The sequence below is a fragment of the Phyllobates terribilis genome, unplaced genomic scaffold, assembly GCF_046119375.1.
Source record: "Phyllobates terribilis strain yellow unplaced genomic scaffold, ASM4611937v1 Scaffold_2__4_contigs__length_985480577, whole genome shotgun sequence".
NCBI lineage: Eukaryota > Metazoa > Chordata > Amphibia > Anura > Dendrobatidae > Phyllobates > Phyllobates terribilis.
This window is the reverse complement of record NW_027362762.1, coordinates 134,240,885-134,253,474: the sequence shown is the minus strand read 5'-3', so window position 1 is coordinate 134,253,474 and position 12,590 is coordinate 134,240,885. Positions and strand designations below refer to the sequence as shown.

At 41.4% G+C, this 12,590-nt stretch overlaps 1 protein-coding gene across 2 annotated transcripts in view; it reads left to right on the top strand.

Annotated features, from left to right (window-relative positions):
* The window catches only part of LOC141197489 (uncharacterized), a 66,662-nt gene extending 58,929 nt beyond the window's left edge, over window positions 1–7,733 (top strand). For both annotated transcript variants that reach the window (XM_073662695.1, XM_073662694.1), the window contains 2 exons: window positions 1,577–1,682; window positions 4,805–7,733. In XM_073662695.1, the coding sequence (XP_073518796.1) occupies window positions 1,577–1,682; window positions 4,805–5,261 (563 nt within the window). In that variant the 3' untranslated portion in view covers window positions 5,262–7,733. The remainder of the gene's footprint in view (window positions 1–1,576; window positions 1,683–4,804) is intronic.
* Window positions 7,734–12,590: the final 4,857 nt, after the last annotated feature.

Here is a 12,590-nt window from a genome sequence, read left to right as displayed (position 1 = left end):
TTTTTTTTCTTTAAGTCAAGTCCGAGAAAAAACTGATGATATACTGACCACACTCTGATCAGAATAATCAGTCCATTTTTCTGGTACATGGAAAAATCAGATTTGTGAATGATCCTAAAGCCACGGCCCCACTATCGGTATTCAGTCAGTACTTTTTCTCAGTAGTGGGAGCCAAAACCAGGAGTGGGTGATAAATGCAGAATTGGTGACTTGTTTCTATTATACCTTTTCTCTGATTGTTCCTCTCCTGGTTTTGGCTCCCACTGCTGAGAAAAAATACTGACTGAATACTGATAGTGGAGCCGTGGCTTGTGACTGTTTCCCTAAATATTTGAATTTCTGATCTTGCAGATTTTCTGCACCAGTTAGCTAAATTTCGCTACTTTTCGTTTTTTTCATGGTGTGGTTTTTACAAGCGTTTTTATCGTGTTTCATTTAAAGCATGACATACCAAAAAGACACAAACAGCAGCAAAAAAAAAAGCTTTTTTTTTTTTTTTTTTTTTTATATACTTTCTTGTATTTGGCTTTGATGAGACTTAAAAAATGCACCGCAGGTCAGTTTACACTGCATAAAATAAATGCATTTTTATAAATCCCATTCACTTTGCTGGAACTGTAAGATGCTGCATTAAAAACGCAGCAAATATTCATTGTGGGAACTTGGCCAAAAGCAGTACAGTAATGGAGTACATACAAGATGATGTGAGTGACATTCTGCTTTTCCTTTCTGTGTGTGCATTATTTTGTGTTATATACTTCCATAGGTTGCTGTCATTTTTAGCCATGACTGTGAAATGTAGATTGGGATAAAAATCTATATTTTTCTTTGAGTTCAGTAATGAAGGTTGGGTGTAGGTGCGGTACATGGCATTTATTTGTTGTGGTGGTTTATTTATTATTGATGCCTTTTTCCGGTCACCATTGTATGTACCTCAGAATGCTTTTTCTTTACCGTGTATACCATATGTATTAATTTATTTCATAGTTTCATAGGTTGGACTGTAACAAACACAGCTAGACGTTATTTTTGATTTGGGAAATGAGTGGTTCAAACTTTTCTATTTTTTTTTTTTTTTTTTTTTTAAGTTTTTTAATAGCATTTTTTTTTTTTTCAATTTATTTTCACTTTATTTTTATTTAATTCTCTAGGGGCTTGAACCTGGGATCATTTTATGACTTGTACTATATACTGCAATACAGCAGTATTGCAGTATATAGTAGTAATAACAAGCGAAGTGCACCTCATTGGCTCCTCGCAGTAGGTGGGCAAGGCAGATGGGCACCACAACAGTTGCTCTTTGCGATTGCGCCAGTTAAATGCTGCTGTTGGTTAGACTGCAGTGATCAAGCTAGCTACAGTCCCTACTTTAGTCAGGGCTCATTCAGACGTCAGTCATTTTTCACGAGTGGAACATACAAAGAAAAACTATAATTGAAAGATTGACACTTGTTCTTGTTTTGGAGACGCTCGTTGTTTTGGCTGATGAAAAATCACTGATACTGCTTCTCAGTTTTGATAATGAGACAATAGTTTATTTTACGTAAAACTAATATTGTATTTAAAATTCTGACAGATGATTCCATAAGAATAAAGGATCTGGATAAAAAGGAGTCCATTACTTCAAAGAGACCGCGATTGCAGGATCATGACGAGCTCTTGCCAAGCAGGTTACCCCAGCGGTAAGTATGTCTCATACCTCCAACCTGATAACTGATTACATTTACCGTTTTGTCCTCTGTGACCAAACCTTTTAGGAGATTCACCTTAGTAAGGCTCTGTTCACATGTCCAGTAATCATCCGTTAGAACAGATCCAGCAACAATGTACTGACAAAATAATTGTGCAGACATTTTTTTTTTTTGTCCGGGTAAAAAAAAAAAATAATAATTTCAACTGGATCTGTTTTTTTTAACATTGAAGCCTATGAAAAACTGATCCGTTAAATAGAGCAGGGCAGAAAAGAAGCCACCGCTCTGTCTACGTGGCGTCAGCAGAGGCAGCTGAATCGCTGACAGGAGCGGACTGAGACCACTCTGTGCCGGCGAAGAACAGCGCCTTGCACAACAGGCAGGTAGTACGTAGGCACTTTTTTTTTTTTCCTTTCCTTACAAAGTCCCGGATATCCTCCTTAACGGATCCATTCTCCATAGACTTAAATGTAAAAAAAAAAAAAAAAAAAACTGATCCAGTTTTTTTTTGTAGCAAGACACAAAAAGGTATCTGCACAACTCTTTGACATTGGATTGATGGCAGCTTTGTTTATATCACTCTCTACTTTAACAGTAATTTAAAAAAAAAATTAATATATATACAGTACAGACCAAAAGTTTGGACACACCTTCTCATTTAAAGATTTTTCTGTATTTTCAGGACTTTGAAAATTGTGCAGTCACACTGAAGGCATCAAAACTATGAATTAACACATGTGGAATTATATACTTAACAAAAAAGTGTGAAACAACTGAAAATATGTCTTATACTCTAGGTTCTTCAAAGTAGCCATCTTTTGCTTTGATGACTGCTTTGCACACTCTTGGCATTCTCTTGATGAGCTTCAAGAGGTAGTCACCGGAAATGGTCTTCCAACAATCTTGAAGGAGTTCCCAGAGATGCTTAGCACTTGTTGGCCCTTTTGCCTTCACTCTGCGGTCCAGCTCACCCCAAACCATCTCGATTGGGTTCAGGTCTGGTGACTGTGGAGGCCAGGTCATCTCGCATAGCACCCCATCACTCTCCTTCTTGGTCAAATAGCCCTTAAGGTACCGTCACACTTAGCGATGCTACAGCGATCCCGACAACGATACGACCTGACAGGGATCGTTTCTGCATCGCTATGTGGTCGCTGGTGAGATGTCAAACAGTCAGATCTTCCCAACGATGCGGCGACCCGTGGCGACCTGTGTAACGATGTATGCCTATGTGTTTCTGTGTCTGTCGCCAACGAGGTCATTGGTAAGGTGTCAAACACACTGATGCATGCTACCCAGAGGGACCTCAACGATCAAAAAAAGGTCCAGGCCATTCCGACATGACCAGCGATCTCACAGCAGGGGCCTGGTCGCTGCTACTTGTCAAACGTAGCGAGATCGCTACGGAGGTCGCTGTTGCGTCACAAAACTTGTGACTCGGCAGCGATCTCGCTAGCGATCTCGCTTAGTGTGACGGGGCCTTTACACAGCCTGGAGGTGTGTTTGGGGTCATTGTCATGTTGAAAAATAAATGATGGTCCAACTAAATGCAAACCGGATGGAATAGCATGCCGCTGCAAGATGCTGTGGTAGGCATGCTGGTTCAGTATGGCTTCAAATTTGAAAAAATCCCCAACAGTGTCACCAGCAAAGCACCCCCACACCATCACACCTCCTCCTCCATGCTTCACGGTGGGAACCAGGCATGTAGAGTCCATCCATTCACCTTTTCTGTGTCGCACAAAGACACGGTGGTTGGAACCAAAGATCTCAAATTTGGACTCATCAGACCAAAGCACAGATTTCCACTGGTCTAATGTCCATTCCTTGTGTTCTTTAGCCCAAACAAGTATCTTCTGCTTGTTGCCTGTCTTTAGCAGTACTTTCCTAGCAGCTATTTTACCATGAAGGCCTGCTGCACAAAGTCTCCTCTTAACAGTTGTTGAAGAGATATGTCTGCTGCTAGAACTCTGTGTGGCATTGACCTGGTCTCTAATCTGAGCTGCTGCTAACCTGCGATTTCTGAGGCCGCTGACTCGGATAAATAATTCCTCAGAAGCAGAGGTGACTCTTGGTCTTCCTTTCCTGGGGTGGTCCTCATGTGAGCCAGTTTCTTTGTAGCGCTTGATGGTTTTTGCAACTGCACTTGGGGACACATTCAAAGTTTGCCCAATTTTTCGGACGGACTGACTAACCTTAATTTCTTACAGTAATTATGGCCATTCGTTTTTCTTTACTTATCTGCTTTTTTCTTGCTATAATACAAATTCTAACAGTCTATTCAGTAGGACTATCAGCTGTGTATCCACCTGACTTCTGCACAACACAACTGATGGTCCCAACCCCATTTATAAGGCAAGAAATCCCACTTATTAAGCCTGACAGGGCACACCTGTGAAGTGAAAACCATTTCCAGTGACTACCTCTTGAAGCTCATCAAGAGAATGCCAAGAGTGTGCAAAGCAGTCATCAAAGCAAAAGGTGGCTACTTTGTGAATGTACAATTTTCAAAGTCATGAAAATACAGAAAAATCTTTAAATGAGAAGGTGTGTCCAAACTTTTGGTCTGTAAGAGAGAGAGAGAGAGAGAGAGAGAGAGAGAGAGAGAGAGAATTTTTTTTTTTTGGAGCGTAAACTGTAATTTTGAGGGCAGGAAAGAAACAATTTTTCATGGTCGGTGCTGTTTCAACCAACATTGTATTAATCAATAGTACAAGCAAAGAAATTTTGTAATTTACAGAATTAAGCTTTTTTTTTTTCTCCATTTATGAGTCAGTTCTCTTTCCTCTTGCTCCCTGAAATAAACATTCACTTGCAAAACTGCAAAAATTTGTCTTGAGAGATCGCACACTGCCCCTGGAAGTCTATGGAGATAAGAGGGACAGAACAGTGACGGAGAGGTGGAGAAAAACACAGAAACTAGACTCGTGGGTGTTTTACTGCTTTTTCTTTTGAGGGTGTGATGCAGAGATAGGGGAGTGGGATCTCCACTCCTCTGTGTAGAGTGTAGTGGAGACACCTAGTCAGGAAAAACTGGGTGATGGAGCATAAATCTATGTTAGGACTCCAAACTGAATTGGGGCTGCAAGACTAATTCCTCTTTTTACTTTTAGAACTGAAGTAAAGCCACCGAAACAGCAGGACAATCCTGAGAATCAAGATGATGATAACGTCACAGAAGATTCATTGGTGGAAGAGACTGAAACTCTAAGGTCGGAGGAGTATGACCAGCCATCAGGACACCATTCTGGACCTTCTGAGATGATCACACCAGTTAGAAGGCGGTTGATTAGTCTCTTCCCCTGCCGAGTAAGCCAGTCAAGTTTTCAACATGAAGGAGTTGAAGATCTGCATGACATGGATGGATTTGGCAGTGCAGTTGCAGGACAATGTCGGCGGATGCCAGAGGACAGACAGGCCAAGTACATGTCATATGTCCTCGCTTCTGCAGACTTATTTCGTGGATATGCGAAGCTGCCTGATCTCGAAGTATTAATAACCAACCTTCGGACAGGGCTGGCGAGATTTCAGCAGTCCTCATCCTGTGGCGCCATTGGTTCATCGGATTAGTACAATTTAGAAAAAGAAAAAAAAACACAGAAAAAGTTGTAACTTTTTTTTACTGAATATTTACAAAATGTACATGACTAATAAGTTGAAACAATGGCCAGAAAACCGAGTGCATATATAAAAAGTACCAGAGAAAGTAGAGGTGCAATATATTATCAAAAGTGTAGGTCCGTGTTCCCCGAAGAGTCGCACTGGAGCAACATGCAGTAACAGGACACAGCCCCACACACTCCACTAACCTGCTACAGGGCAGAACCATTATTGGACTCCGCAACACAATTTCATCTCTCGTAAATACTATACAGCCGATGCCTATGATTTAATAAACTGTATAAACCATCTACTTGTGGTCAAGCATTAACTTAGGACGCTTTGGAAAAGAGTGGTGTAGCTAGACAACTTCTTAAAGGGGATGTCCAGTCTAAGGCCACAGCCCCACTATCCGTATTCGGTCAGTATTTTTTCTCAGGAGTGGGTGATAAATGCAGAATTTGTGCACTTGTTTCTATTATACCTCTTCTCTGATTGTTCCTCACCTGGTTTTGGCTCCCACTCCTTAGAAAAAATACTGACTGAATACTGATAGTGGGGCCGTGGCCTAAGAAGAAAAGGCTACAGACACACTGTGACTGCAGTGTGCTGAATCCTGACAATGTGTGAATCACACACAGTCATGATTCCCTGTATTCCTCTGCGGGTGGGCAGTCTTATGACCGCATGTATGTGATTTACATACTTGCACTCATGTGCCATCTTGACTACTCTGCTTGAACATTGAGAAGCGGGAGAGTCTAGTAGGCATGTGACTGCAAGCATGTGAATCACATACATGGAATCAAGTGATAGTCCACTCGCTCAGAGAATACAGGGGAATTGGGACAGTGCTTGTATTATACCCCTGTCACGTAGTCACTGCAGACTTTCCTGTTTAGACCAAACAATCCCTTTAAGACTTAATTCAGATGTCCTTGATTTTTCTAATATGTAAAAATACAGACCGTTGGATCCAAAACCCTTAAGAACAAGTTTCATCAGTATTTGGTCCGTGCGTCAGTTTTTACCATCAATGTTTTATCAGTGACTTTCACTGATGAAAAAATAAACAACAACTTCAAGCTTCTACTATTCATTACAACGTCCATTACAGATTACGCACTGATGCCATCCTTTTGCTGCCGGTGGTTTTCATGGACCCGTACATTTGTATGGGTAATTTTCATCTGTGACTCAGATCAAAAACAGGCAGGTCTCAATTATTTTCTTTTTTTTCGGACACACAGTCCACAAAATGATCATAAACATGTGAATAGCTCTATAGTCTATAATGGGTATAAAAAACATGGCCAGAACTGGTATGTGATTCATGAATGCGACCTTACGGAAAGTTTGCACAAAGAAACTGATTAGATTTTATTTTTCCAGTGCACTTTTAAAACACAAAATCCGCATTGATTCCTGTGGACAACCTCTCCATAATTCTATGTACTGGTTTCCAAAAATAAAGCGGTTTATGGAAAAGTAATAGCAACTGTAATTGCAGCCCCATCTTCAAATCTGTTATGTTATTTTACATGACAATAACTTGGGAATGCTTGTACTTATTAACCCCTTAACGACTAGCGGCGCACACCTATGGCCTCGTAGGTAGTGGAGGAATGCAGCAGGCTCGGGAGCTGAACTTGATCCATTCCTGGCAGATGATTGCTGTCTTATTCAGTCATCATCTGCCTCTACCTGCCACGAACAAAGCCCCATTCACTATACTCTAAGCATGCCCCGGCACATCGTTTCAGAGCGAAACGATGTCAAAGTCCTGGGGCTTGCTTCCAGCCACTGCTTACAATATATATTGAGATGCGACTGTATCCGCCCCATGTACGCCCCCATGACTGAAAGCCGGTGGCTCCAAGGAGGAAATAAGTTAACTTGATTTTCTTCTGGGAGCCGCACTTTCAGTAACGTGGCTGGGCTGCATTGTAACGCTATTTTAATGCAGATTAACCCTATATCTGCAGGTAAATAGCATATTTCAAGGTGACTGGTTTTGTTTAAAAAGGGCTAAATGCTTTTTTCATTGCCTTTTTTTTTTTTTCTTTTTTTAGGATTGCAATCCAAGACCAATAACTTTCCCTTTTTTTTTTGCTTTGATGTAGCCATATGAGTGCTAGTTTTTAGTTTTGTTTTTTTTTTTTAAGTTGTATTTGATAGTGCCACAATTTTGGGTGTACAAATAACTTATTGCCCAGCATGTATTAACTTTTCATGGAAAGAAATAGGGGAAAAAAATGAAATTTTTTTTTTTTTAAATTTGATGCTATTCACTGTACTGTGCAAAAAATGTAAGCGTTATTCTGTCAGCCTGTAGAATTATGTTTATACCAATTGATATAATTTTGTTTTATGTTTTACTACAATATTCTTTGTAAAAAAAAAAACAATAAAAAAAAAAACTTTTCTTTCCTGGGCATCCTACGGCAGCATTTAATGGATTAATAATTTACCCCTAGCTAGAAATAGAAGATATGTTAATAAGCAATTAAAACTAATTAATCGCAAGTAATTTATCACTCCTCAATCCTACACAATAAGGGGAGTAAAACTGTATTCCTCCCTGTATACAAGAGGGGCTCTCTTGTCCCTCGGGGTAGAAGACGGAGCTGACTGTATTCAATTATACGTTGTCCCTCAGTCATAGCAGTTTTAGATTGTGCCCAGGTTGGTGTGTCTGTATGGCATTGGTGTATCCTCCATTACATGTCTCCTTCTGCTGTCTTGATATCGCTACTGAGCTGATCTTTCTCTCCAGGAACTGGCGGCAGGAGCCTCGTGCGTATGCGATAGAGTATAAAGTCAGTGTGAAAGACAGGCAACCTGTGCATACGCCCGGCGTCTGGTCCGAAGCGCGCTTTTAGAGGTGCGCATCTTCTAAATCCTGCAAGCGCATGTGCAGCCAATGACGTCAGTGAGACATCATATTTAAAGCACCACTGCCTGTTAGTCAGTGCACTTTTGCCAGGCAGCTGCTCTCTGTTTGCAGAGGTATTTGGGTGCCTGTGGTTGACGTGAGCCCCTACACAGGGGGTATGTGCCTGCTATTGTTTATTTCTAGATGTCTGCTCCTCCAAAAAAAGAAAGAGAAAGTCTAGATACAGAGTCTGGGGGGGGGGGGCAGATGGAGGGGGAATAGATGCGCGCACAGTGCACCTCAAAAGAAGGGAGTGTAATGGAGGGTGGCAGTGGAATTTGGGTGAAGGAGCAGTTATCTGACAGGAGAAAACCAACTCCTCCGCCATGCTTGCCAATGGGGCACGAGGTGTGAGAAAGATGGAATCCACGTTACGAAAGTGCAGCTGGAGAGGCTGAGTCAGAGGCAGTGAGACAGATTTCGGTGATTCTGTGGAAGGAAAGTTTGTTAGTAATGAAAAGATCATGGATTTATAAAATTTTGTTGCAGACAGAGCGAGCGTTCCATAGAGCTCCTGTTCTGTCCCCGTTCTGAATGAGTGTCTGCAAAAGGAGTGGGCAAAGTCAGCAAAAGTTGGACCTAGAAGTCAGGTTCAGGGCTATCTATAAAGTAGATCCTAAATATATGGCATACTGGGATGCAACTCCTAATGTGGCCCGACCTGGCAAAGGGATAGGCTGTCAGTTGTAGATTTTTCCTTTAGAAGAGTCTTCCCTTCTAAAGGACTCAATGGACAGGATGGCAGTTTTCTTTCCAAAGAGATCTATGACATCTGCCTCCAAAATCGCCTTAGAATCTGTTCCAGTTGCCAAGCAATGAGAATCTGGCTTAGCCAGTTGTCCATTAATTTGGAATAGGGAGTGGGAAGAGAAGAGATCAACCTTCATGTCTTTTTGGTCGACAGATAGAGATACTCAAGTCATTAAGTGAGGGTAAGGGATTCTCTTTTCCGCAACTTAAGAGAACCCTTAAGCTATTTGGTTCTTAAAGAAGGAATTGCCCCAGATTTAGAAGAAGATAAACAAAAAGGAAGCAGTCCAGGCCAAAGCCGGAGACGGTCTCTGCAAAGAACAAGTCATCCTTCTGTCAAACATCACAATTATGACGCCAGTGATCAGTTACCCATAGGAGGAAGATTATCCAATTTTTCTCAATGTCGTCAGTTACCTCTTCAGACCTTGGGTTCATGTCAGAGGTGAGGAGGGGGTATTCTCTAGTGCTAAAGGATTATCCTCCAAATGGTTTCCTTTTAAATCATGGCAAGAATCTGTTGATCTGCCATCTGATACAGGACTTCCTCCAAAAAGGGACTCTGTAAAAAGTTCTAGTTCAGCAAAAGAGGTCATAAGTCTATTCCCTAGTTTTTACAGCCCCCAAACCAGGGGTCAAAATGGCATCTGGTTATAGATCTAACCTTTCTAAACAGTTTTCTAGAATAAAAAAAGTTTAAGATGGAAACTATCTGGTCTGTGATAGGGATTCACCAGAAGGAGGACTTTCCTGGCAAGCATAGATCTTCAGAATGCGTATCTGCACATTCCAATTCTGCCAGCCCATCGCAAGTTTTTTCGGTTGGCCATTCAGGTGGGGTCTGATATTCCATTTCCATTTGGTCTGCCAGTGGCTCCAAGAGTCTTTATCAAATGGTCAGTGGTTCTTGCCGCAGCTGTAAGGTTGCATGGAATATATGTGAATCTGAATATTGACCACTGGTTAGTGAAAGAATCGTTCTTGCCATTCATGGTATTGATAACATCCTTCTACAGCACCACATTTCGAAGGCGTCGATTCTTCTGTCTTGTTTCTCTATCGCCCAGGTTTTGCATCCATATGGTACCACGGAAAAGACCAAACTATGTATGAGCCTTGTCTTAATTGCCAGTGAAATGTTCCTCGATTTGAAGACCTTGCCCAGTGATTTCATTGTTTGCCAATAGCTATTCTCCTATTGATTTCTGGTGTTGCTGCATCTTAAGTTATCATCGATCCTAATAGGTTGAAGTCTTTTACAACTTCCAGTTCATCTCCATCCATCTTAAATGTGTCCCGTCGTACCTGGCAGTAGTCAATATCTTTGTCGTCTTTGTGTTGAGTAACAGTCCCATGTTCAATCAATCCATCTTGACACTCATAATAAATACTTACAATAGATGAAATTATGTTAAAGATTACTTTTTTTTTAAAGAAAAAAAAAAACCTGAATATTCTACATGTAGACTTAATTAAAAAGATTTAAAACTTTTTTTTTTATTAAAAAGGTTACAAACAACAGAAATAGAAACATGATGATATAAGAAAAAGAACAATAAAACAAATATGCAATGCCAAAATCTGCATGATTACTACAATATTTATAGTCAAGAAGCATGTAATATTTGAGATGTGAAGGTATCAGACTGCTCATCAGGTTTTGAGACACTACGATAAAAAAGCTGAAGAAATCAACAATTATATGCAGAAATAATAGGAGCAGTAGTGATCTATTCTAGACCATCTAGGTGGACGTAGGCTGTGTGTTCCCATGTGCGTATGCAAAATCATCAATTTTAGGCTATGTGCCCACGTTGCGGAAATGAAGCAGAAAATTTCTGCTTCATTTCCGCATGTCCTCTCCCGGAAAAACGCATGCGGAATTGCCTTGCGTTTTTTATTGCATTGCAAAGGCAATTCCCCTTGCGGAAACGCAAAATTAATTGACATGCTGCGGCTTTTTGCCCGCATCAAAAACGCTGTGGAAAAATCCACAGCATGGGCATAGAACTTGCAGATTCCCCTTGGGGACCATGGGGGGGCGGATTACCTAGCGTTTCACAAGCGTTTACGCTGTGGAAATTCCGCAGCATATATGCTTGTAAAACGCTACGTGGGCACATACCCTTACGTCCAGAAAAAAAGACGAATTTTCATCACTGTTGGCGTACGTAATAAAGGACAAATACCTTTTCCAAGCTCTATAATTGTAACGTATCCATGAAAAACACATGACATCAGGATATGAGCCAATATGTGATTTGTTTTTTTTTAATGCACCCATTGATTTATAATAGGCGAGTCTGATCCAGAATACGGATCAAAGTAGTGCATGCTTCAATCCATGTGTAAAAACGTGTATGTGAATTACCACTTTGGCATGCATATTGGTCAGTGTGCTGTCCGTATGCTATCAGTTTTGTATATGATTAGTACACCGCCATTTAATACGTTTATCTAAACAAGCCCTAACTCGTCTGAAAGAAAGCAAAAAAAAAAATACACATGATAAAAGCAGGGGCGTAATGACCGCAAATACTTCAGCTGAAGTGTATTGCCGCGCACAGACCCATCGGGTTCGTGCGCGGCAATACACACTGCCAGCCAATCAGAGGCCAGCAGCTGACATCGGCACGCACGTGACCGGGGGAGCATGGCAGTGACGTCATGCGCTCCCATCGCTTACACACTGAAGTCAGCTGCCGGCTTCAGAAGAGGACATTGCGTGGCGGGGAAGGTCAGTATTTATTTATTTTTAAATCCGTGAGTACACAGTGCCCGTGACCATACTACTACATGGTTGACTATGGCTGTGCACTATACTATATGGAGTTCTATGGGAAGTGCATTATACTTCTGCTATGGGGCCTCATGACTTCTATGTTTGTATCTGGTGAGTATAATGGTTTATTTTTTTTCTACACATTAAAGAACAGCGGCAACCCAGGATGGGTGATATATATATATATATATATATATATATATATATATATATATATATATACACCAGGATGAGGGTATATATATATACCAGGATGAGGGTATATATAAATTAGGATGGGGGGAACCCAGTCCAAATCTTGCACCGGGGTTCATCAGACTCTAGCTACAACACTGGATAAAAGGCTTGTCCAGCAGGGGAAATGAAAGTGATTTAGAGCATAGATTAGATCACTTCTTAAAAAGATATGTTCACAAAAGCCTTAAGCCCCCGTCTCACATAGCGAGATTGCTGCTGTGTCACGGTTTTGGTGACGCAACAGCGCCCTCACCAGCGATGTCGCTATGTGTGACACTTTGCAGCGATCAGGCCCCTGCTGTGAGGTCGCTGATCACTGCAGAATGTCCTGGACCATTTTTTGGTCTTTGCCCTCCCGCTGGTCAGCACACATCGCTGTGTGTGACCAGCAGGAGCAGCGATCAGGCTGGTAACCATGATAAACAACAGGTTACTAGGTATGCTTGTGCCCCTAGTAACACGCTGTTTATCATGGTTACCAGCCTGCTCCTGCTTCAGCAGGCTGGTAACCAGGAGCAGGACATCGTGGAAAGATTCTTTCCACGATGTCGCTGCTCCCCTGATCGTTGGTGAGCCTGCCTGTTGACAGCTCACC